The sequence below is a fragment of the Mustelus asterias genome, chromosome 21 (assembly GCF_964213995.1).
Source record: "Mustelus asterias chromosome 21, sMusAst1.hap1.1, whole genome shotgun sequence".
NCBI lineage: Eukaryota > Metazoa > Chordata > Chondrichthyes > Carcharhiniformes > Triakidae > Mustelus > Mustelus asterias.
In genome coordinates this window covers 2,383,190-2,409,778 of record NC_135821.1, presented here as the reverse complement: position 1 = coordinate 2,409,778, position 26,589 = coordinate 2,383,190, and the positions used below count along the sequence as shown (strand labels likewise).

Below are 26,589 nucleotides of genomic sequence, written 5' to 3'. Positions count from 1 at the left end.
TGTAACGGATATTCGGGAAATAGTACAAACCTTTGCCGTGTTTCGCAAAGCACGCGATCATTGTTCACACTGGAAGACAGAGGCCGGAATTCTCCCATCCCCCCGCCGCTGGAATTTTAGCGGGTGGGCAGCGGAGAATGTGTAACCCCATTGACGGTCGGGTGGGAATTTCCGGATTTTAGTCCAGCGCGGCCGGAGAATTCCGAAATCATCCCAATGTTCCAGCCCCAGCTTTGCTGGTGGCGGGGATGGCTAACCATTGGCTGCTGGTTGAATCTTCCAGTCCCACCGGTGTCGACGGCCACTTGCGTTGCTTGCTGGCCGCTCTAATGGGCAACCTACCACTTAGAAGGGGGGGAAGTGGGGAGAAGGCGGGGGGGGGGGGGGGGGGGGGGCGTCACCTTTTGCGAGACCGGACTGTCCCGCCGATGGGAAGGGTTGGAAAATCCCGGGTTAGCAAGGCAGAGCAAGATCCACCTGCAAGTTGAAGTGGAACTCTGCCATTCCATAGAATCATAAGAACCGACAGGGCAGTAGGAGGCCATTCGGTCCATCACATCTGCACTGACTCTCTGACAGAGCATCCTACCCAGGCCCTATCCCACATACTTACATTGCCAATTCTTCTAACCTGCACATCTTGGGCATTGATGTTTCTCTACACCCTAGCTGTGACTGTAACACTACATTCTGCACCCTCTTCTTTCCTTCTCCCCTATGCACTCTGTGAACGGTATGTTTTATCAGTATGGCTTGCAAGAACTAATACTTTTCACTGCATCCCAGTACATGTGACAATAATCAATCAAATCAAATCAAACTAAGGGACAATTTAGCATGGCCAATCCACCTAACCTACCCATCTTTGGACACTAAGGGGCAATATAGAATGGCCAATCCACCTATCCTATCCATCTTTGGACACTTAGGGGAAATTTAGCATGGCCAATCCACCTAACCTGCGCATCTTTGGACACTAAGGGACAATTTAGCATGGCCAATCCACCTAACCTACCCATCTTTGGACACTAAGGGGCAATATAGAATGGCCAATCCACCTATCCTATCCATCTTTGGACACTTAGGGGCAATTTAGCATGGCCAATCCACCTAACCTGCACATCTTTGGACACTAAGGGGCAATATAGAATGGCCAATCCACCTATCCTATCCATCTTTGGACACTTAAGAGCAATTTAGCATGGCCAATCCATCTAACCTACCCATCTTTGGACACTAAGGGGCAATTTAGCAAGGCCAATCCACCTAACCTGCACATCTTTGGACACTAAGGGGCAATATAGAATGGCCAATCCACCTATCCTACCCATCTTTGGACACTTAGGGGCAATTTAGCATGGCCAATCCACCTAAGTTGTGCATCCTTGGACACTAAGGGACAATTTAGCATGGCCAATCCACCTATCCTACCCATCTTTGGACACTAAGGGGCAATATAGAATGGCCAATCCACCTACCCTATCCATCTTTGGACATTAAGGGATAATTTAGCACGGCCAATCCATGCAACCAGCACAGCTTTCAGAACGAGGGAAGAAACCAGAGCACCCGGAGGAAACTCTCGCAGACACGGGGAGAACGTGACAGACAGTCACCTGAGGCTGGAATTGAACATTGTTCCCTGGCGCCACGAGGCAGCAGTGCCAACCACTGTGTCTCCATGTTGCCCCATGTAGTGCAGGTACACCCACCGTGCTGTTAGTTTAAGTTTATTTATTAGTGTCACAAGTAGGCTTACATTAACACTGCAATGAAGTTACCACGAAAGGGAGGGAGCTCCAGGCTTTTGACCCAGTTGTAGGAACGGCCGGATGGTGAGTGGCTTGGTGGGGGAGCTTTGCAGGTGGTGGTTCTCCCCATGCGTCTGCTGCTGTTGTCCTTCTCGATGGTAGAGGTCGTGGATTTGCTGTCCAAGGTGCTGAAGGAGGTGCAAATAAAGTGGCTCCGGTAAAAGATCACCTGCTGTGCATGGCGAGATCTTCTCACTGCGAGGTTTAGAGATGAAGAATGTTAATAAGTTGATGAGTGACATGGTGGGATTGTATGTGTGTGTGTGTGTGTGGGGTGGAGTGGTCTGTTTGCAGAATCAAATTCTGGGTATATTCAGCTGAGATTTTTCGAGATTCGAAAAGGAAAGCAGAAAGGGTCGGAGATAAAGACTGTCTCCCACTTTGAGAGCCGGCTATCAGGAACCAAGGCAGGATGGTGTGGGATTAGGGAACCGGGGAGAAGCAGATGGAGGAAGGCGATGATAGATTACTTACTGGAAGAGCTTTAATGCCTGTTTTTTTTTTCCCCTCCTCTTCCAGTGACTACATCATTAAAGAGAAAACTGTGCTACTGCAGAAAAAGGACAGCGAAGGATTTGGATTTGTGCTCCGGGGGGCGAAAGGTGAGTTTTGTCACCGCCAAGTGCGTCTTCCTCTGAAAGCGTCGTGTCGCGTTGGCAAAGGGAAGGGTCGTTCCGATGGGCATGGGACTGATCTCTCACCCGCGTCCCAAATCTAGAGCAGCTGCTGCAGGCGCCACAAATCAATAAAGGGCGGCACAGTGGTTAGCACTGCTGCCTCACAGCGCCAGGGACCCGGGTTCAATTCCCTGTTTCGGGTCACTGTCTGTGCAGAGTCTGCACGTTCTTCCCGTGTCTGCGTGGGTTTCCTCCGGGTGCTCCGGTTTCCTCCCAGTCCCAGTATGTGCGGGTTAGGTAGATTGGCCATGCTAAATTGCCCCTCAGTGTCCAAAGGTGTGTAGGTTCGGTGGATTGGCCATGCTAAATTGCCCCTCAGTGTCCAAAGATGTGCAGGTTGGGTTGATTGGCCATGCTAAATTGCCCCTTAGTGTCCATAGATGTGTAGGTTAGGTGGATTGGCCATGCTAAATTGCCCCTTAGTGTCCAAAGATGTGCAGGTTAGGTGGCTTGGCCATGCTAAATTGCCCCTTAGTGTCCAAAGATGTGCAGGTTAGATGGATTGGCCAAACTAAATTGTCCCTTAGTGTCAAAACATGTGCAGGTTAGATGGATTGGCCATGCTAAATTGTCCCTTAGTGTGCAAAGATGTGCAGGTTAGGTGGCTTGGCCATGCTAAATTGCCCCTTAGTGTCCAAAGATGTGCAGGTTAGGTGGATTGGCCATGCTAAATTGCCCCTTAGTGTCAGGGGGACTAGTTAGGGTAAATGCATGGGATTATGGGGATAGGGCCTGCGTGGGATTGTTGTTGGTGCAGATTCAATGGGCTGAATTGCCTCCTTTTGCACTGTAGGGATCCTATGATTCTAATAGAATCACGACGCAATCCCATAAAGGAGGAGGCCATTCAGCCCATCATTCCTGTACAAGCCCTCTGAAAGAGTGACCCCCCCATTAGTCCCTGCTCCTTCCCGGTAGCTCTGAAAATCTTTCCATTGCTCACTGACCCTTCTGCCATTTTAATTTATTTTTATTTAACCCACGCAGACACGGGGAGAACGTGCAGACTCTGCACAGACAGTGACCCAAGCCGGGAATCGAACCCGGGTCCCTGGCGCTGTGAGGCAGCAGTGCTAACCCCACTGTGCCACCGTGCCGGTGGTGGGAGGCGGGGTGGTGACAGTTTTCTCCTTAATTACCCTTCACAACTTTGAGCACCTTTGTCCAGCAGCTTCTCTGCTCTGAGGAGAACAACCTCCCTTCTCCAGTCTCTTGCTGAGGGAAGTCCTGCAGCGTTAGCACCCCTGCCTATGAACCAGAAGCTCCGGGTTCGAGTCCCACGCCAGGACTTGATGGCCGAGGAAGGTGCATTCTTAACACGGCCAAATGGGTTGAGTGTCAAGAATGGAGGACGCTGGGAAAACTCAGCTGGTCCTCCAGCATCGACAGAGAAAGAGTTTCAATCTGTAAATCCTTCTAACACACGCCAATGGCTGGCGGGAAGAGTGGGAGAGATTTCTGGTCAGCCAATGGGAGAGAAAGAATGTTGGAATCTGCCTTTACAGCTTTCCTGCTTGTGGTGCCTGGAATTGGTGCCAGTACCCTAGCTGGAACCTAACCAGTGTTTTTTTGAAAGGTTTCGCATCTTGGCAGGCTTTTTTTGTAGGTTGGCATTGCCCACCCATGGGGAGATGGAGAGAGGTGTGGCATTGCAGTGCTCCCCAGGAAAGCCCAGCGGCATGGCAGCAATGGCTCCTGGGCCACACTACCACCTCCCCCCCTCCACCCACCCCCCCCCCCCCCCCCCCCCCTCCATCATCCTTTGCGCCATCCTTGACCATGGCGAATCAGGAACTGGGTGGGCATCTTGGCCTTGAGGAGGCAGGACTGGGCGTTGAGCCGTTGGGGCACTTTGCAAGGCCTCAGTGGGAACAAGACGAGTGTCCAATCAGTAACCCGGCATCAGCAAGATGTTGCTGCCCTCCCAAAGGCGGAACGGTGCCACAGTGGTTAGCACTGCTGCCTCACAGCGCCAGGGACCCGGGTTCAATTCGGGCCTTGAGTCACTGTCAGTGTGGAGTTTGCACATTCTCCCCATGACTGCGTGGGTTTCCTCCGGGTGCTCTGGCTTCCTGCCACATTCCAAAGATGTGCGGGTTAGTTGGATTGGCCATGCTAAATTGCCCCTTAGTGTCCAAAGATGTGCAGGTTAGGGGGATTGGCCATGCTAAATTGCCCCTTAGTGTCCAAAGAAGGGCAGGTTAGGGGGATTGGCCATGCTAAATTGCCCCTTAGTGTCCAAAGATGTGCAGGTTAGGGGGATTGGCCATGCTAAATTGCCCCTTAGTGTCCAAAGAAGGGCAGGTTAGGGGGATTGGCCATGCTAAATTGCCCCTTAGTGTCCAAAGATGTGCAGGTTAGGGGGATTGGCAGGGTAAATGCATTGCATTATGCGGATAGGGTGGGGAGAGGGCCTGGATAGGTTTTAAGTTTATAAGTTAAAAGTTTATTTATTCGTGTCAGAAGTAGGCTTACATTAACACTGCAATGAAGTTTCTGTGAAAATCCCTTAGTCGCCACACTCCGGCGCCAGTTCGGGTACACACTGAGGGAGAATTTAGCATGGCCAGTGCGCCTAACCAGCACGTCTCTGGACTGTGGGAGGAAACCAGAGCACCCGGAGGAAACCCATGCAGACACGGGGAGAATGTGCAAACTCCACACGGACAGTGACCCAAGTCGGGAATCGAACCGGGTCTCTTACGCTGTGAGGCGGCAGTGCTAACCACTGAGCCACCGTGCCGTCCCCAAGATCATCTCTTGTTGTTCTAAATTTCAGCGAGTGTCAGCCCAACTTGCACAACCTTTTTCCTCTTTGCCAACTCCTTCCTTCCTAGGATTCAGCCAAGTGAACCTTCCCAGAACTGCCCCCAGTGCGGGCGTACTCCTCCTTCAGGAAGGGCACTGAAATGGCGCAGGGTACACACGGCGTCTCCAGGAACTCTGAGAGGCCGGTTGCAAAGCCATCACTTTAGATGGCAGATAGTGGGAAGGAAGGTCTGGGGGAGGGGTAAGGTACAGGGTTGCCCTGCTGAGGCTGGCCTGCTTCCTGTGGCATTGAGTGGGCGGGGGGTAATGAGGGAGATGGCAGCCGCTGGCACAAGCACTCACCCTGAATGGTCTGAGTTGGCTAGATGGATACAGAACTGGCTTGGCCATAGAAGATGCGAGTCTCTTTGTCCTGCTCTCAGTGCTGCCAGGCGAGGGCATGGCAGTGAATGGGTGACGTCGCTGTTTCTCTCTCTGGGTTTGTGCCAGGCAGCAGCTGTGGGTGTGTGAGCGGCCCGAATTCTGCTGAATTGTAGTAACAATATATTGAAGACATGAAGTGAGGTTACCTTGAGAAACGAGCAAAGCAATGTTTACTTCTTGCTTCGCGGTTTACCATCTCTGGTCTGGAGCCAGGGAGCGTGGCTTCCTGTGACTATACAAAGGGAGGTTAGCTTCTCACACTGTCTCTGCACTGTCTCTGCACTGTCTCTGCACTGTCTCTCCCCTGTCTCTCCCCTGTCTCTGCACTGTCTCTGCACTGTCTCTGCACTGTCTCTGCACTGTCTCTGCACTGTCTCTGCACTGTCTCTCCCCTGTCTCTCCCCTGTCTCTCCCCTGTCTCTCCCCTGTCTCTCCCCTGTCTCTCCCCTGTCTCTCCCCTGTCTCTCCCCTGTCTCTCCCCTGTCTCTCCCCTGTCTCTCCCCTGTCTCTCCCCTGTCTCTCCCCTGTCGCTCCCCTGTCGCACCCCTGTCGCTCCCCTGGCTCTCCCCTGGCTCTCCCCTGGCTCTCCCCTGGCTCTGCACTGGCTCTGCACTGGCTCTGCACTGGCTCTGCACTGGCTTTGCACCAGCTCTGCACTGGATTTGGACCGGCTCTGCACTGCTTTTGCACTGCCTCTGTACTGGCTCTGCATCAGCTCTGCACTGGCTTTGCGTCGGCTCTGCACTGTCTCTGGACTGGCTTTCCACTGTCTCTGGACTGGCTTTCCACTGGCTTTGCACTGGCTTTACACTGGTTCCGCACTGCCTTTGTACTGGCTCTGCACTGGCTCTGCACTGGCTCTGCACTGGCTCTGCACTGGCTCTGCACTCGCTCTGCACTAGCTCTGCACTCGCTCTGCACTAGCTCTGCACTCGCTCTGCACTCGCTCTGCACTCGCTCTGCACTAGCTCTGCACTAGCTCTGCACTAGCTCTGCACTCGCTCTGCACTCGCTCTGCACTAGCTTTGTACTGTCTTTGCACTGGCTCTACACGGACTCTGCACTGGCTTTGCACTGGCTCTGTACTGGCTTTCCACTGTCTCTGGACTGGTTTTCCACTGGCTTTGCACTATCTTGCACTGACTTTGCACTGGCTCTGCACTGCCTTTGTACTGGCTCTGCACAGGCTCTGCACTCGCTCTGCACTAGCTTTGTACTGTCTTTGCACTGGCTCTGCACGGACTGTGCATTGGCTTTGCATCAGCCCTGTACTGGTTTTGCACGGCCCTTGCAGTGGATCTGTTCTGGCTCTGCACTGCTTTTGCACATGCACTGCACCAGCTTCGTACTGTCTTTGCACTGGCTCTACACGGACTCTGCACTGGCTTTGCACCGGCTCTGTACTGGCTTTGCACTGCAATACAGAGTACAGGGCTAATGGTAAGATACTTGGTAGTGTGGATGAACAGAGAGATCTCGGTGTCCATGTGCATAGATCCCTGAAAGTTGGCACCCAGGTTGATAGGGTTAGAACAAAGAACAAAGAACAAAGAACAGTACAGCACAGGAAACAGGCCCTTCGGCCCTCCAAGCCAGTGCCGCTCCTTGGTCCAACTAGACCAATTGTTTGTATCCCTCCATTCCCAGGCTGCTCATGTGACTATCCAGGTAAGTCTTAAACGATGTCAGCGTGCCTGCCTCCACCACCCTACTTGGCAGCGCATTCCAGGCCCCCACCACCCTCTGTGTAAAAAACGTCCCTCTGATGTCTGAGTTATACCTCGCCCCTCTCAGCTTGAGCCCGTGACCCCTCGTGATAGTCACCTCCGACCTGGGAAAAAGCTTCCCACTGTTCACCCTATCTATACCCTTCATAATCTTGTATACCTCTATTAGATCTCCCCTCATTCTCCGTCTTTCCAAGGAGAACAACCCCAGTCTACCCAATCTCTCCTCACAGCTAAGACCCTCCATACCAGGCAACATCCTGGTAAACCTTCTCTGCACTCTCTCCAATGCCTCCACGTCCTTCTGGTAGTGCGGCGACCAGAACTGGACGCAGTACTCCAAATGTGGCCTAACCAGCGTTCTATACAGCTGCATCATCAGACTCCAGCTTTTATACTCTATACCCCGTCCTATAAAGGCAAGCATACCATATGCCTTCTTCACCACCTTCTCCACCTGTGTTGCCACCTTCAAGGATTTGTGGACTTGCACACCTAGGTCCCTCTGTGTTTCTATACTCCTGATGACTCTGCCATTTATTGTATAACTCCTCCCTACATTATTTCTTCCAAAATGCATCACTTTGCATTTATCCGGATTAAACTCCATCTGCCACCTCTCCGCCCAATTTTCCAGCCTATCTATATCCTGCTGTATTGCCCGACAATGCTCTTCGCTATCCGCAATTCCAGCCATCTTCGTGTCATCCGCAAACTTGCTGATTACACCAGTTACACCTTCTTCCAAATCATTTATATATATCACAAATAGCAGAGGTCCCAGTACAGAGCCCTGCGGAACACCACTGGTCACAGACCTCCAGCCGGAAAAAGACCCTTCGACCACTACCCTCTGTCTCCTATGGCCAAGCCAGTTCTCCACCCATCTAGCCACTTCTCCTTGTATCCCATGAGCCTTAACCTTCTTAACCAACCTGCCATGTGGGACTTTGTCAAATGCCTTACTGAAATCCATATCGACGACATCCACGGCCCTTCCTTCATCAACCGTTTTTGTCACTTCCTCAAAAAACTCCACCAAATTTGTAAGGCACGACCTCCCTCTTACAAAACCATGCTGTCTGTCACTAATGAGATTGTTTCGTTCTAAATGCACATACATCCTGTCTCTAAGAATCCTCTCCAACAACTTCCCTACCACGGACGTCAAGCTCACCGGCCTATAATTTCCTGGGTTATCCCTGCTACCCTTCTTAAACAACGGGACCACATTCGCTATCCTCCAATCCTCAGGGACCTCACCCGTGTCCAAAGAAGCGACAAAGATTTCCGTCAGAGGCCCAGCAATTTCATCTCTCGTCTCCTTGAGCAGTGGAGGATAGATGCCATCAGGCCCTGGGGCTTTGTCAGTTTTAATGTTCCCTAAAAAACCTAACACTTCCTCTCTTGTAATGGAGATTTTCTCTAACGGGTCAACACCTCCCTCCGAGACACTCCCGGTTAACACGCCCCTCTCCTTCGTGAATACCGATGCAAAGTATTCATTTAGGATCTCCCCTATTCCCTTGGGTTCTAAGCATAATTCCCCTCCTTTGTCCCTGAGAGGTCCGATTTTCTCCCTGACAACTCTTTTGTTCCTAACGTATGAATAGAATGCCTTAGGATTCTCCTTAATCCTGCCTGCCAAGAACATCTCGTGACCTCTTTTTGCCCTTCTAACTCCCCGTTTGAGTTCTTTCCTACTCTCTCTGTATTCCTCCAGAGCTCCATCTGTTTTCAGTTGCCTGGACTTAACGTACGCCTCACTTTTCATTTTAATCAGATCCTCAATTTCCCTGGTTATCCACAGCTTTCGAATCCTACCTTTCCTATCTTTCCTTTTTACAGGCACATGCCTATCCTGCAGCCTTATCAATAGTTCCTTAAAAGACTCCCACATGCCAGACGCGGACTTACCCTCGAACATCCTCTCCCAATCAACATCCACCAATTTCTGCCTAATCCAGCTATAGTCAGCCTTCCCCCAATTTAGCACCCTGCCCGTAGGACAGCACTCATCCTTGTCCATTACTATCCTAAAGTTAACAGAGTTGTGGTCACTATTTGCCACATGTTCCCCTACCGAAACTTTGACGACCTGACCGGGCTCATTTCCCAGAACTAGGTCCAGTATAGCCCCCTCTCTTGTCGGGCTATCTACATACTGTTCCAAAGAACCTTCCAGTACGCATTTTACAAATTCCTCCCCGTCCGGACCCCCAGCTCTAAGCACTTTCCAGTCTGTGCCAGGGAAATTAAAGTCCCCCACTACAACAACCCTATGTTTTCTGCACCTATCCAGAATCTCCTGACATATCCTTTCCTCCACTTCCCGTGGGCTGTTGGGTGGTCTGTAGTACACCCCCAGCATAGTGACTGCACCCTTCCTGTTTCTGAGTTCCACCCACAGCGACTCAGTACATGACCCCTCTAAGTTGTCTACCCTCTGCACCGCGGTAATATGCTCCTTAACTAATATCGCTACTCCCCCACCTTTTTTAGCCCCTCCTCTGTCTCGCCTAAAACACTTATACCCCGGAATATTCAGCTGCCAGTCCTGTCCTTTTAACCAAGTTTCCGTCACCGCAACCACATCCAAATTCCGCATAAGCATTAAGGCCCTAAGTTCGTCTGTTTTACCCGTTACACTCCTCGCATTGAAGCAGATGCACTCCAGACCTCCAGGCCCACTCAGGTTATCCTCCTCCAGAGTGCTCCTCTTCTTAGCTAGCCTTGCCCTGGCCCCCAGCTCAACCCCAGCCTCAGTATTTACTGACCTCCTGTTTTGTTCCCCATCCCCCTGCCACACTAGTTTAAATCCTGCCGAAACACTCTAGCAAAACTCCCAGCCAGGATATTTGCTCCCTTCCAGTAAAGGTGTAACCCATCCTTTCTGTACAGTTGCCATCCTGACTTGAAGATTTCCCAGTTATCTATGAATTTAAAACCCTCCCTCTTGCACCAGTCCTTTAGCCACGCGTTCAACTGTAGAATCTCCCTGTTCCGAGCCTCACTTGCACTAGACACCGGGAGCAGTCCAGAGATTGCTACCCTGGAGGTCTTACTTTTTAGCCTAGCACCCAACTCCCTGAATTTCTCTCGTATGACCCCCCTGCTCTTCCTACCTACATCATTTCCACCAATGTGTACAATCACATCAGTTTGACTACCTTCCTTTTTAAATATGCTTCCTACCCTCTCGGAGACATCCAGTACCCCGGCACCAGGGAGGCAGACTACCATCCTGGATTCTCGTTCAGTCCCACAGAAGCGCCTGTCCGTGCCTCTAACCATTGCGTCCCCCACAACTATCGCTCTCCTAAACCCCTTCTTTCCCTTCCGGACCCCTGAGCCTGTCTCCGTGGAGGCGATCTGGTCCTCGTGGCTTACCCCTGGAGGGTCATCCCCCTCCACAGAATCCAAAACAATATACCTATTGTGGAGGGGGACAACCACAGGGGATCCCTCCACAGACTGCTCACTCCCTTCCCTTCTCTCATCTGTTGCCCATCCCTTTCTTTTATGGGAGACTGTCACTGGGGTACCTTCTGGCACATCACCCTTCTGACTATTACCCCTCCTAACTGTGACCCACGTGTCTTCCTTCCGAGACCCTGGTGTCACTACCTGACTATAACTTTTATCTATGACTCTCTCATTTTCCCTAACTAAACTGAGTTCATCGAGCCTCAGCTCCAGCTCCCTTACACGATCCTTCAGGAGTTGCAGTTCCACACATCTGGCACAGATATGGACTTCCGGGAGGCAAGTTGTCTCCAGGAACTCCCACATCCCACACCGAATGCAGTATACTGGCCTCCCACTCATACCAGCCATGTCCTTTTTAGTTTTTGGGAGATAAAACAAAAAGGGGGTGTAACCGAAGAAAAACAAACAAACAACCTTCCTCGCCTGTGCCGAAGCCCTGTGAGCCAAAGCCCTTATAGCTCTCACTCTGTCCCCTGCTCACTCCACTGCCCGCTAACGACGCTGCCCGCTCAAAGGTGCGGCCTACTTTTAAACCCTCCAAAACCTTCCCAGGCTGCTGCTGGGCCTATTTCCTGTTTAGAAAATAAAACCACCGATTTTTTTCACTAATTTAACTGAAAAATAATTAAATAAATTAGTGCACAAACAAGCTCCCTTACCCTCAGCCTGCTCCTGTGGAACAATGTTAAGAAGGCGTACGGAGTGTTAGCTTTTATTGGGAGAGGGATTGAGTTTTGGAGCCAGGAGGTCATGTTGCAGCTGTACATAACTCTGGTGCGGCCGCATTTGGAGTATTGCGTACAGTTCTGGTCGCCGCATTACAGGAAGGATGTGGAAGCATTGGAAAGGTGCAGAAGAGATTTACTAGGATGTTGCCTGGTATGGTGGGAAGGTCTTATGAGGAAAGGCTGAGGGACTTGAGGTTCGTTGGAGAGAAGAAGGTTAAGAGGTGACCTAATAGAGGCACACAAGATGATCAGAGGATTAGATAGGGTGGATAGTGAGAGCCTTTTTCCTCGGATGATGATGGCTAACACGAGGGGATATAGCTTTAAATTGAGGGGTGATAGATATAGGACAGATGTCAGAGGTAGGTTCTTTACTCAGAGAGTAGTAAGGGTGTGGAATGCCCTGCCTGCAGCAGTAGTGGAGTCGCCAACATTAAGGGCATTTAAATGGTCATTGGATAAACATATGGATGATATTGGAATAGTGTCGGTTAGATGGGCTTTAGATTGGTTTCACTGGTCGGCGCAACATTGAGGGCCGAAGGGCCTGTACTGCGCTGTAATGTTCTATGTTCTATGGAACTGCACCAGTTCTGCACTGGCTTTGCACTGTTTTTACAGCACAGCAGACAATGGAAATGCAAACGAGCAGACCAGGAAACTTGAGTGTAACTCCCTCCGGAGGGGGGCAGTGACCTGTACCTGACCTCAATTTCCTCATGGGGTAACGATGGTGTAACTCAGTTTGAGGAAATCCTGGGTCTGAATTGCCACTTGGAAATGTCACAAGACGGTTGGAGCTAAACGCAAGAAACTGGTTTAACACAAGATGTGTTTCTGGATCAGTGGCGAGAGGTTTTTGGGGCAAGTGAGGAGTTGAGCTTTTAATCCAACTGTTTCAGCTGAGCGTTTAATGGGGACAGTGTAGAGGGAGCTTTACTCTGTATCTAACCCCGTGCTGTACCTGTCCTGGGAGAGTTTGATGGGGGACAGTGTAGAGGGAGCTTTACTCTGTATCTAACCCCGTGCTGTACCTGTCCTGGGAGTGTTTGATGGGGACAGTGTAGAGGGAGCATTACTCTGTATCTAACCGCGTGCTGTACCTGTCCTGGAGGTGTTTGATGGGGACAGTGTCGAGGGAGCTTCACTCTGTATCGAACCCCGTGCTGTACCTGTCCTGGGAGAGTTTGATGGGGGACAGTGTAGAGGGAGCTTTACTCTGTATCTAACCCCATGCTGTACCTGTCTTGGGAGTGTTTGATGGGAATAATGTAGAGGAGCTTTACTCGGTATCGAACCCTGTGGTGTCCCTGTCTTGGGGGTGTATGATTTGGACAGTGTAGGGGGAGCCTCTCTCTGTATCTAACCCCATGCTGTACCTGTCCTGGGAGTGTTTGATGGGGGACAGTGTAGAGGGAGCTTTACTCTGAATCTAACCCTGTGCCGTACCTGTCTTGGGAGTGTTTGATGGGGACAGTGTCGAGGGCGTTTTATTCTGTATCGAACCCTGTGCTGTACCTGTCATGGGAATGTTTGATGAGGACAGTGTAGAGGGAGCCTCTCTCTGTATCTAACCCCGTGCTGTACCTGTCCTGGGAGTGTTTGATGGGGACAGTGTAGAGAGAGCATTACTCTGTATCAAGTCCCGTGCTGTACCTGTCCTGGGAGTGTTTGATGGGGGACAGTGTAGAGGGAGCTTTACTCTGAATCTAACCCCGTGCTGTACCTGTTCTGGGAGTGTTTGATGGGGGACAGTGTAGAGGGAGCTTTACTCTGTATCTAACCGCGTGCTGTACCTGTCCTGGGGGTGTTTGATGGGGACAGTGTAGAGGGAGCTTTACTCTGAATCTAACCCCGTGCTGGACCTGTCTTGGGAGTGTTTGATGGGAATAATGTAGAGGAGCTTTACTCGGTATCGAACCCTGTGGTGTCCCTGTCTTGGGGGTGTATGATTTGGACAGTGTAGGGGGAGCCTCTCTGTATCTAACCCCATGCTGTACCTGTCCTGGGAGTGTTTGATGGGGGACAGTGTAGAGGGAGCTTTACTCTGTATCTAACCCCTTGCTGTACCTGTCCTGGGAGTGTTTGATGGGGACAGTGTAGAGGGAGCTTTACTCTGAATCAAACCTCGTGCTGTACCTGTCCGGGGAATGTTTGATGGGAACAGTGTAGAGGGAGCCTCTCTCTGTATCTAACCCCGTGCTGCATCTGTCCTGGGAGTGCTTGATGGGGGACAGTGTAGAGGGAGCTTTACTCTGTATCTAACCCCGTGCTGTACCTGTCCTGGGAGTGTTTGTTGGGGAAAGTGTAGAGGATGCTTTACTCTGTATCTAACCCCGTGCTGTACCTGTCCTGGGAGTGTTTGATCGGGACAGTGTAGAGGGAGCATTACTCTGTATCTAGTCCCGTGCTGTACCTGTCCTGGGAGTGTTTGATGGGGGACAGTGTAGAGGGAGCTTTACTCTGAATCTCACCCTGTGCTGTTCCTGTCCTGGGAGTGTTTGATGGGGGACAATGTCGAGGGAGCTTCACTCTGTATCTAACCATTTGCTGTATCTGTTCTGGGAGTTTTTGATGGGGGACTGTGTGGAGGGAGCATTACTCTGTATCTAACCCCATGTTGTACCTGTCCTGGGAGTGTTTGATGGCAGACATTGTAGAGGTTGCTTTACTCTGTATCTAACCCCGTGCTGTACCTGTCCTGGGAGTGTTTGATGGGGACAGTCTAGAGGCAGCTTTATTCTGTCACTAAGCCCGTGCTGTACCTGTCCTGGGAGTGTTTGATGGGGACAGTGTGGAGGGAGATTTACTCTGCATCTAACCCTGTGCTGTACCTGTCCTGGGAGTGTTTGACGGGGGACAATGTAGAGGGAGCTTTACTCTGTATCTAACCCCGTGCTGTACCTGTCCTGGGAGTGTTTGATGGGGACAGTGCAGAGGGAGCTTCACTCTGTATCTAACCCCGTGCTGTACCTGTCCTGGGAGGGTTTGATGGGGGACAGTGTAGAGGGAGCTTTACTCTGTATCTAACCCCGTGCTGTACCTGTCTTGGGAGTGTTTGATGTGGACAGTGTAGAGGGAGTGTTTAATGGGGACAGTGTAGAAGGATCTTTACTCTGTATCTAAAGTGCGATATCTGTCCTGGGGGTGTTTGATGGGGACAGTGTAGAGGGAGCCTCTCTCTGTATCTAACCTTGTGCTGTTCCTGTTCTTGGGAGTGTTTGATGGGGGACAATGTAGAGGGTGCTTTACTCTGTATCTAACCCCGTGCTGTACCTGTCTTGGGAGTGTTTGATGGGCGATAGTGTCGAGGGAGCTTTGTTCTGTATGTAACCATTTGCTGGACCTGTCCTGGGAGTGTTTGATGGGGACAGTGTCAAGGGACCTTTACTCTGTATCGAACCCCGTGCTGTACCTGTTTTGGGAGTGTTTGATGGGAATAATGTAGAGGGAGCTTTACTTTGTTTCGAAACCCGTACTGTACCTGTCCTGGGAGTGGTTGACTGGGGACAGTGTCGAGGGAGCTTTACTCTGTATCTAACTCCGTGCTGTACCTGTCCTGGGAGTGTTTAATGGGCGATAGTGTCGAGGGAGGTTTATTCTGTAACTAACCATTTGCTGTACCTGTCCTGGTAGTTTTTGATGGGGACAGTGTCGAGGGAGTTTTACTCTGTATCGAACCCCGTGCTGCACCTGTCTTGGGGGTGTTTGATTTGGACAGTGTAGAGGGAGCTTTACTCTGTATCTAACCCCGTGCTGTCCCTGCCCTCGGAGTGTTTGATGTGGACAGTGTGAAGGGAACTTTATATCTAACCCCCTGCTGTACCTCTCATGAAAGTGTTTGCCGTGGGACAATGTAGGGGAGATGTGCTCGAACTGCCCTGGGTGTGTCTGAAGATGCCTAAAAGTGATCCATTCTATTCCCAAGCTAACAACTTGCGAAACAAAATTGCCAGAACTAAGAAAGATTCACAATATAATAACATTGGCCCAGTTATCTCCAGGTGCAGTGTTTGAGAACCATCCTTGTATCCCCTTTAGTTTTTGTTCAGTGTTTCTTCAACCCTGTTTGGTTCCTGGGTGGAGTCGGGCACAGATCCCAGTGAAATACCAGTTCCGCTTCACGCCCTTTCCCTCGTTGCAGTGACAGTAATGATAGTTTCTGGGACAGTAACGGGACAGTGAGTAGCAGTGTGGAAATAAGAACCTTCCAAATGGATATAGCTAGGTTTTTGGGGTCGGACAGAGAGAGGGATGTCCCCTTTTCTTCGTGCTGTGCCATTCTGCTTTCACATCCAACCATTGTTGCTGCTGTGATGCTTTGCCCTTATCTTTTGATCTGATTTGTTATTGTCACATGTATTAACACACAGTGAAAAGTATTGTTTCTTGCGCGTTATACAGACACAGCATACCGTTCACAGAGAAGGAAATGAGAGAGTGCAGAATGTAGTGTTACAGCCACAGCTCGGATGTAGAGTCTTGTGGCTTGACGTCTTCTTGTCTCCAGGGCCTTTCTCTTATATATTATTATTCGTGTTAGTTTTTTCTTGTGCAGGGTGGTGAATAGTGGGGGGGGGGCGGTGGAACAAAGGAAGACAGGGTGATGGTCTGGTTCTGCTATATTTTAGGTGGTTCGGGGGAGGTGGTTGTTGAGGTGGTGTGTGTTAGGGGAAGGGGGCTGTTAGGTTGGAGGTTTCTGGGGGTGGGGTAGATGTCAAGGTAGTGTGTGTGTGTTGGAGTTTTTTTGGGGGGGTTTCCTGGCTGGGGAGATTTTGTGTCTGTTGCTGAGATAGACTCTGTTTTATTTTGGTGGGAGGGTTCGTAGATGGGCTGCTTGCGGGGCAGTGGGGGGAGGGAGGTCAGGCGGTGGGGCGAAAACAGTTTTGGGTGCCAAAATGTGGCAGATGGAGTTTAATGTGGATAAGTGTGAGGTCATGCATTTGGGTCGGAAAAATGGGAAGGCGACTTATTACCTAAATGAGGGTGCTCCGACGCAGAGGGATCTGGGTGTCCTTGTGCATGAGTCACAGAAAACTAGCATGCAGGTACAGCTGACATAAAGAAAGCAAATGGAATGTTGGCTTTTATAGCTGGAGGAATAGAATATAAAGGTAAGGAAGTATTGTTTAAAGTTTATTAATCAGAACTAAGGTTTACATTAACACTGCAATGAAGTTACTGTGAAATTCCCCTAGTCGCCACACTCCGGCGCCTGTTCGGGTCACTGCACCCTAACCAGCACGTCTTTCAGAATGTGGGGGGAAACCGGAGCACCCGGAGGAAACCCACGCAGACATGGGGAGAATGTGCAAACTCCACACAGACAGTGACCCAAGCTGGGAATCGAACCCGGGTCCCTGGCGTTGTAAGGCAGCAGTGCTAACCCACTGTGCCACCTACACAACACATTGGTGAGGCCACACCTGGAGTATTGTGCACAGTTTTGGTTCCCTTATTTGAGGAAAGATGCAGTGGCATTGGAGGCAGTTCAGAGGAGGTTCACTAGATTGATTCCAGAGATGAGGGGTTTGTCGTATGAAGAGAGATTGAACAGTTTAGGCCGACACTCTATGGGATTTAGAAGAACGAGGGGAGATCAAATTGAGGTATACAAGATGATAAAAGGTATGGATAAAGTAGACGTGGAGCGGATGCTTCCTCTTGTGGGACATTCTAGGACGAGAGGTCACAGTCTGAGGATAAGAGGTAGCAAATTTAAAACAGAGTTGAGGAGAAACTACTTCTCCCAAAGGGTTGTGAATCTGTGGAATTCGCTGCCCCAAAGTGCGGTGGATGCTGGGACTGTGAATAAATTTAAGGAGGAGTTCGACAGATTTTTAATTGGTAATGGGTTGAAGGGTTATGGGGAGATGGCAGGAAAATGGGGACGAGGAGCACGTAGAATACCTACAGTGCAGAAGGAGGCCATTCGGCCCATCGAGTCTGAACTGACCACAATCCCACCCAGGCCCTATCCCATAGCCCCACTCATTTACCCTGCTAATCCCCCTGACACTAAGGGTCAATTTAGCACGGCCAATCAACCCAACCTGTGGCAGCGTGGCACAGTGGTTAGCACTGCTGCCTCACAGCGCCAGGGACCCGGGTTCAATTCCTGGGTCGCTGTCTGTGTGGAGTTTGCACGTTCTCCCCGTGTCTGCATGGGTTTCCTCCGGGTGCTCCGGTTTCCTCCCACAGTCTGAAAGACGTGCTGGTTAGGGTGCATTGGCCGTGCTAAATTCTCCCTCAGTGTACCCGAACAGGCGCCAGAGTGTGGCGACTAGGGGATTTTCACAGTAACTTCATTGCAGTGTTAATGTCAGCCTACTTGTGACTAATAAATAAAATTTTACTTTATCTGTGGACTGTGGGAGGAAACTGGAGCACCCGGAGGATACCCACGCAGACACGGGGAGAACGTGCAAACTCCACACAGTCAGTGACCCGAGGCCGGAATCGAACCCGGGTCCCTGGCGCTGTGAGGCAGCAGTGATAGCCACCGTGGCGCCCTATGTCACCATGGCGGAACAGACCCGATGGGCCGATTGGCCTAATTCTGCTCCTATATCTAATGAACTTCTGTTTCTGTGAGGAGCTTGGTTCACTGAGCTTGACGTTGCGTGTCCTTGCAGCCCAGACACCGATTGAGGAGTTCACTCCTACGCCAGCCTTTCCCGCACTGCAGTACCTGGAGTCAGTGGATGAGGGAGGAGTCGCTTGGAGGGCAGGACTACGGATGGGTGACTTCCTGATCGAGGTGAGTTCCGCCTTTCCCTCCCTCGTGCCCACTGCGAGTGGCTCTTTCGCGATCGACCGTGTCACAGCTGGGTGGAGCATTGGCACGGAGCTTGGAGGGCGAGCCGCGAGGTTTTGACTGTCTGGGTTTTGGGCGCTGTGTCTGGGAATGTCCTTTGCCTGCGGGAATTGTCCTTATCTGAAAGGGGAAATTCCAAAAACAAAACTGGCATCCACGGAGTTTAATGTCCCAGTGGGGGCCATGTTCCTGGATAAGTGGCCTAGGTTGAGGGGAGATGCAGAGATGCCAGCACTGGGGTGGGCACAGTAAGAAGTCTCCCAACACCAGATGAAAGTCCAACAGGTTTATTTGGAATCACAAGCTTTCGGATAACTGCTCCTTCATCAGGTGAGTGGAATAATGAAGGAGCAGCGCTCCGAAAGCTTGTGATTCCAAATAAACCTGTTGGACTTTAACCTGGTGTTGTGAGACTTCTTACTGTGCCCACAATAATTGTGAGTGAAATGGAAAGAGATATAACATAGAATCCCTACAGTGCAGAAGGAGGCCATTTGGCCCATCGAGTCAGCACCAACAACAACCCCACCCAAGCCCTAAACCCACAACCCCACATATTTACCCTGATAATCCCTCTAACCTGCACATCCCGGGACATTAAGGGGAAACTTAGCATGGCCAATGCACCTAACTGCACATCTTTGGAGTGTGGGAGGAAACCGGAGCACCCGGAGGAAACCCACGCAGACACGGGGAAAATGTGCAAACTCCACACAGACAGTGACCCAAGTCGGGAATCGAACCCGGGTCCCTGGCGCTGTGAGGCAGCAGTGCTAACCACTATGCCACTGTGCTGCACGTGTCAACAAAAGTGGCCAAGAAAGTTTTGGTTTGTCATGAATAAGCCGACCTCTGGCCGAGTGGTATTATCGCCAGTCTATTAATCCAGAAACTCAGCTAACATTCTGGGGACCCGGGTTTGAATTCCGCCAGGGCAGACGGTGGAATTAGAATTCAATAAAAAATATCTGGAATTAAGAATCTACTGATGACCATGAAACCATTGTCGATTGTCGGAAAAACTCATTTGGTCACTAATGTCCTTTAGGGAAGGAAATCTGCCGTCCTTACCCGGTCTGACCTACATGTGACTCCAGAGCCACAGCAATGTGGTTGACTCTCCACTACCCTCGGGCAACTCGGGATGGACAATAAATGCTGGCCCAGCCAGCGATGCCCATGTCCCAGCAATGAATAAATAAAACCCCACTACTCCACTGCCTCTGTCACCAGAATTCCTACACATTCATGGTGCACTGGAGGCCTGTGACCAGCGGTGTGCCTCAGGGATCGGTGCTGGGTCCACTGTTATTTGTCATTTATATTAATGATTTGGATGAGAATATAGGAGGTATGGTTAGTAAGTTTGCAGATGACACCAAGATTGGTGGCATAGTGGACAGTGAAGAAGGTAATCTTGGATTGCAACGGGATCTTGGATCAATTGGGCCAGTGGGCTGACAAATGGCAGATGGAGTTTAATTTAGACAAATGCGAGGTGATGCATTTTGGTAGATCGAACCAGGGTAGGACTTACTCAGTTAATGGTAGGGTGTTGGGGAGAGTTACAGAACAAAGAGATCTAGGGGTGCACGTTCATAGCTCCTTGAAAGTGGAGTCACAGGTGGACAGAATGGTGAAGAAGGCATTCAGCATGCTTGGTTTCATCGGTCAGAACATTGAATACAGGAGTTGGGACGTCTTGTTGAAGTTGTACAAGACATTGGTAAGGCCACACTTGGAATACTAGTTCTGGTCACCCTATTATAGAAAGGATATTATTAAATAGAAAGAGTGCAGAAAAGATTTACTAGGATGCTACCGGGACTTGATGGTTTGAGTTATAAGGAGAGGCTGGAAAGACTGGGACTTTTTTCTCTGGAGCGTAGAAGGCTGAGGGGTGATCTTATAGTGAGGGGCACAGATCAGTTAGATAGTCAATATCTTTCCCAAAGGTAGAGGAGTCTAAAACTAGAGGGCATAGGTTTAAGGTGAGAGGGGAGAGATACAAAAGGGTCCAGAGGGGCAATCTTTTCACACAGAGGGTGGTGAATGTCTGGAACAAGCTGCCAGAGGTAGTAGTAGAGGCAGGTACAATTTTGTCTTTTAAGAAGCATTTAGACAGTTACATGGGTAAGATGGGTATAGAGAGATATGGGCCAAATGCGGGCAATTGGGACTAGCTTAGGGGTTTAAAAAAAAAAGGTGGCATGGACAAGCAGGGCCGAAGGGCCTGTTTCCATACTGTAAACCTCTCTGACTCTATAACTCTATAACTGTGGGGAGGGAGGATGCTGGACGCCACAGGGGAATAGCCCAGTGACGTCCATTCACCTGTGAAGGCTTTGTCACTGGGCGAGATCACGGAGCGCTCTTGCAGAGGGGTCCAGTAACTGTGAAACCACGGCCCAGAGAGAAGATGGGGTTGCTATTGGCATTCACTGGTGCCCAGTCAATGTTTGGTATGAGTTAAGCAGCCGATGGATTGGACCACAGCGCTCACTTTTGGGTCCATCTGTGCAACGCTGGTGGCAAAAGACCAAAGAAAATTACAGCACAGGAACAGGCCCTTCGGCCCTCCAAGCCTGCACCGACCATGCTGCCCAACTGAACTAAAACCCCCTACCCTTCCGGGGACCATATCCCTCTATTCCTATCCTATTCACATATTTTTCCAGACGCCCCTTAAAAGTCACTATCATATCTGCTTCCACTACCTCCCCCGGCAGCGAGTTCCAGGCACCCACCACCCTCTGTGTAAGAACACTTGCCTCGTACATCTAGCACGAGACACAAGAGTGTCAGACTACTCTTGCAGAGCTCAGCGACTCTCCAGCCCGCTGTCTCCACACCCACCCCGGCACTGAGTAGCAACCCCCTCGATGGAGCCCCAGAGTCAGCCCCTCTTACAACTGTCCACCTGGCTCACGTGTAGCTCACTCCGTGCCGCGCCAGTTCAAAGCCGGCAGTTAATAAAAATCCTGAGCCTGCTTTGGCAACTGCCTCACATGCATGAGGAGTGATGCCTTCAGACTCCACAGGGACTTCCTGCTTGATGGAAGATGTGTTCATTCACCCACTGGCGTCCCCAGCATTGTTTTCCTCCCTTCCCTGACCCTATCGCATGGTAGGTTGTTGCAAAAGGTTAAATCTCACGGGATCCAGGGTGAGGTAGCCAAATGGATACACAATTAGCTTGATGGTGGTTGTAGAGGGTTGTTTTTCAAACTGGAGGCCTGTGACCAGCGGAGTGCCTCAGGGATCAGTGCTGGGTCCACTGTTATTTGTCATTTATATTAATGATTTGGATGAGAATATAGGAGGCATGGTTAGTAAGTTTGCAGATGACACCAAGATTGGTGGCATAGTGGACAGTGAAGAAGGTTATCTCGGATTGCAACGGGATCTTGATCAATTGGGCCAGTGGGCTGACGAATGGCAGATGGAGTTTATTTTAGACAAATGTGAGGTGATGCGTTTTGGTAGATTGAACCAGGGCAGGACTAATGGTAGGGTGTTGGGGAGAGTTACAGAACAAAGAGATCTAGAGGTACAGGTTCATAGATGCTTGAAAGTGGACAGAGTGGTGAAGAAGGCATCTTCAGTGACAGTGACCTGAGGCTGGAATTGAACTTGGGTCCCTGGCGCTGTGAGGCAGCAATGCTAACCACTGTGCCACCGTGCCGTCCAAATGTTGTTAAACTGGAAAGGGTGCAAAAGGGATTGACAAGGATTTTGTGCGGCACACTGGGTAGTGTCCCTCCCACTGGGTCACAGGTTTCTAGTTCAAGTCCTGACCGGTATCCTAACTCCGTCCACCTGTTTAGTGTCTCTTCATCCCCTCGTCTGATAAAAGATGTACCGAGTTCAGACTTAAGCTGGCTAATTTTTCCGGACTGAATTCCTTGGATCACCCTTTAGTAGTAGAACTTCTTCCTAACTCCATTCTGGAACAGCCTGGTCCTGGATTTGTTTTGTCCCCTTGTCCCGGGATTCCCAAAGCCTGGGTCGTGACCCTCCCCCCAATGGTGCCAAGGTCTCTGAGGTCAAAATGGCGGCTGTGAAGGGGACACTTTTTCTGGGGGGGACATTGCTGGGATTGGCTCCGAGGCCTCATAGTGTGCCCGTCTGTCTTTCCTTTCCTGACTCTCTATATGGGGAGCGGGGGGGAGGGGGGGGTGTCCTTCAGGGTTTGAACAGGCCTGGGAGAGGAAGGAAGTGAACATGTGACTCTTTAGTCCTGGCGAGTAAGATAACGTTTTTGCAAAAATAGTTTAAAAACACAGATATTCCCATGTTTAAATCAGGAACTTTGATGATTAAGATTACAATGTTACTGCTTTGTTTTATTATGTAGGCCAGACCCGGTAAGGGCGGCAGATTTCCTTCCCGAAAGGGACATTAGTGAACCAGATGGGTTTTTCCAACAACCGACAATGGGTCATCAGTAGATTCTTAATTTCAGATTTTTTTTAAAAATTGAATTCAAATTCTATCATCTGCCGTGGCGGGATTTGAACCCGGGTCCCCAGAATATTAGCTAAGTTTCTGGATTAATAGTATAGCATAGCATATCATTTATGGGTAACTTGTGTTATTCTTAAAATTACAGCCTGGAAACAGGCCCTTCGGCCCAACTTGTCCACGGCGCCCAGTTTTTACCATTAAGCTGGTCCCAGGAGGGCTAGGAGGAGGCTATTCAGCCCCTCGATCCTGTTCGGCCATTTATTTGGTTGAATCGTGGCTGCTCTCTATTTTAACTCCATCTTATTTTTTGTTATTAATTCATGGGACATGGGCGTCGCTGGCTGGCCAGCATTTATTGCCCATCCCTAAGTTGCCCTTGGAGAGCAGTCGAGAGCCAACCACATTGCTGTGGCTCTGGAGTCACATGTAGGCCTGGTAAGGACGTCAGATTTCCTTCCCTAAAGAACATTAGTGACCCAGATGAGTTTTTACGACAATCGACAATGGTTTCATGTTCATCTGTAGATTCTTAATTCCAGATTTTTTTTATTGAATTCAAATTCTACCATCTGCCGTGGAGGGATTCGAACCCAGGGTCATTAGGATAGTAACTGAGTTTCTGGATTAATAGTCCAGCGATAATACCACAAGGCCATCATCTCCCCTTATTATAGCATAACATTTATGGTGTCACTTGTGTTATTTTAAAAATCTGCGTACATTTGGGAAGATGAATGGCATTGAAGGAGTATTGTATTAGAGTCAAACTTTGCATGTTTAGTAAATGCTTTTTATGTTGTCAAAATTAAATTGGTCAACTGTGACTCTGCTCATCCGTGTTTTCTTTGAAAAAATACCAAAAATTACGGTGTTCTGAGCCAGGGTTCAACCTTAACACCAACTGGGATTGTAATGCTCTGAACTCGAGCAAGCCCAGGCTGGTTGCCCGGGTTGTAGCTGGAAGTCTAGTCTGGAAGGTTCGGTCACTTGGGATCCAGGGAGAGTCAGCTAACTGGATTCAAAATTGGCTCGATGGTAGGAAGCAGAGGGTGATGGTTTTTTGATTTGATTTGATTTATTATTGTCACATGTATCAGCATACAGTGAAAAGTATTGTTTCTTGCGTGCTATACAGACAGAGCATACCGTTCATAGAGAAGGAAAGAAGAGAGTGCAGAATGTAGTGTTACAGTCATAGCTAGGGTGTAGAGAAAGATCAACTTAATGCGAGGTAGGTCCATTCAAAAGTCTGACAGCAACAGGGAAGAAGCTGTTCTTGAGTCGGTTGGTACGTGACCTCAGACTTTTGTATCTTTTCCCCAATGGAAGAAGGTGGAAGAGAAAATGTCCGGGGTGCGTGGGGTCCTTGATTATGCTGGCTGCTTTGCCGAGGCAGCGGGAAGTGTAGACAGAGTCAATGGATGGGAGGCTGGATGTTTCTCAGACTGGAGGCCTGTGGCTAGCGGTGTGCCTCAGGGGGTCAGTGTTGGAACCCTTGCTCTCGTGATGAATGTACAAGGCATGATTAATAAGTTTGCGGATTATACTAAATTAGGAGAGATCGTGGATAGCGAAGAAGGTCATCAAAAATTACCGGGGCATCTTGATCAGTTAGAGAAGTGGGCCGAGGATTGGCAAAAATGGATTTCAATACAGGTAAGTGTGAGGTGTTGCATTTTTGGAAAGTCAAGCCAGGGTCAGACTTATACAGTGAATGGTAGGGCCCTGGGGAGTGTTGAGGGGCAGAGGGACCTCGGAGTACAAGGACATAGTTCATTGAAAGCAGCGTCACAGGTAGACAGAGTGGTGAGGAAGGCGTTTAGCGCACTGGCCTTCATCAGTCAGGGCATTGAGTATCGGAGTTGGGACGTTATGTTCCAGTTGCGTAAGTCGTTGGTGAGGCCGCACTGGGAGTATTGTGTACAGTTTTGGTCACACTGTTGTAGGACATTCACTGATAAACTGGAAAGAGCGCAGAGAAGATTTACGTGGATGTTGCCAGGACTAGTGGGGCCTGAGTTATAGGGAGAAGTTGGCCAGGCTAGGACTTTCTTCCTTGGACTGTAGGAGAATGAGGGGTAACCTTATCGAGGTATATAAAGGGGCATAGATAGGATGAACGCACATAGTCTTTTTCCCAGGGAAGGGGAATTGAAAACTAGAGGGCATAAGTTTAAGATGAGAGGGGAAAGATTTAAGAGGGACCTGAGGGGCAACCTCTTCACACAGAGGGTGGTGCGTGTATGGAATGAGCTGCCAGTGGTTGAGACAGGTACAATAGCAACATTTAAAAAGCATTTGGATAAGTACATTGATGGGGAAGGATTAGAGGGACGTGGGCTAAACGCGGGCGATTGGGATTAGTTGGGAGGGCACCATGGACGGTTGGGCCGAAGGGCCTGTTTCCCTGCTGTATAGCTGGGTGACTATCGCTGGAATTTTACCACCCGGCCCGCCACGGGAATGGGAGCAGGCGAGGGGCGGGCAACGGAAATGTCCGTTGACCTCGGGCGGGAATTTCTGGTCTCGCCCGTGTGATGCCATGGAATCGCGCCCCGTGACTCTGACCCGACCGTGTCGTGGGCCGAGTGGGCGCCAGGTTTGCCAGCCCTCAGTGCCGCTGTTCCTCCTTGCTTTCAGGTCAACGGGCAAAACGTGGTGAAGGTGGGGCACCGGCAGGTGGTCAACATGATCCGCCAGGGTGGCAACAACCTCATGCTCAAGGTCGTCATGGTAACCCGCAACCCCGACATGGAAGAAGCTTCCAGGAAGAAAGGTAGGACATTTGGAGATATGGGAAGTTCGCGCTGGGGGGAGGGGGAGAGGGACGCCTTCCACAGGCGAATAGCCAACATGCTGGCCAGGCAATCCAGCTGACCAATGGCTGTCCAGGGCCCAGTGTTGACCCTTGCACTGAACCCGGCTCTGTCGCTGCCTATAGGATGAGGCAAAGACCCAAGTGGTTCCCAATTGCATTGTCAATGCCCCCAATCACCATCTCAACCAGTGCGTCATTTCTGAGTTTAGCCATTGACCTTCTGTAGATAAACTCCACAGCTCATCTGTGCAAAGCAAGATCCCATAAAGAAGAGAATGACCAGATCAATGGTGAATCTTGGCCTGCAGAAATTCTCCGTTCCATCTTTCACACTCATTTATCCTCTGAAAGGTGATATCAACTGAAAGAGAACACCTGACAGTGCAGCACTCCCTCAGTACTGACCCTCTGACAGTACGGCACTCCTTCAGTACTGACCCTCTGACAGTGCGGGGCACTCCCTCAATGCTGACCCTCTGACAGTGTGGAACTCCAGTAAGAAGTCTCACAACACCAGGTTAAAGTCCAACAGGTTTATTTGGTAGCAAATGCCACTAGCTTTCGGAGCGCTGCTCCTTCGTCAGGTGGAGTGGGAGATGTGCTCACAAACAGGGCATACAGAGACACAAACTCAATTTACAGAATAATGATTGGAATGCTAATCAAGCTAATCAATGCTAATACAGCTAATCAAGTCTTAAAGGTGCAGACAATGTGAGTGGAGGGAGCATTAAGCACAGGTTAAACAGATGTGTATTGCCTCCAGACAGGACAGCTAGTGAGATTTTGCAAGTCCGGGCAAGTTGTGGGGGTTACAGATAGTGTGACATGAACCCAAGATCCCGGTTGAGGCCGTCCTCATG

General features: G+C 50.1%; 1 protein-coding gene across 1 annotated transcript in view; it reads left to right on the top strand.

Annotated features, from left to right (window-relative positions):
- Positions 1-26,589, top strand: part of LOC144509462 (SH3 and multiple ankyrin repeat domains protein 1-like) — a 114,323-nt gene that overhangs the window by 48,486 nt on the left and 39,248 nt on the right. Inside the window, exons 4-6 of the mRNA XM_078238372.1 lie at positions 2,331-2,413; positions 18,260-18,384; positions 25,549-25,684. Coding sequence (XP_078094498.1) covers positions 2,331-2,413; positions 18,260-18,384; positions 25,549-25,684 — 344 coding nt within the window. The remainder of the gene's footprint in view (positions 1-2,330; positions 2,414-18,259; positions 18,385-25,548; positions 25,685-26,589) is intronic.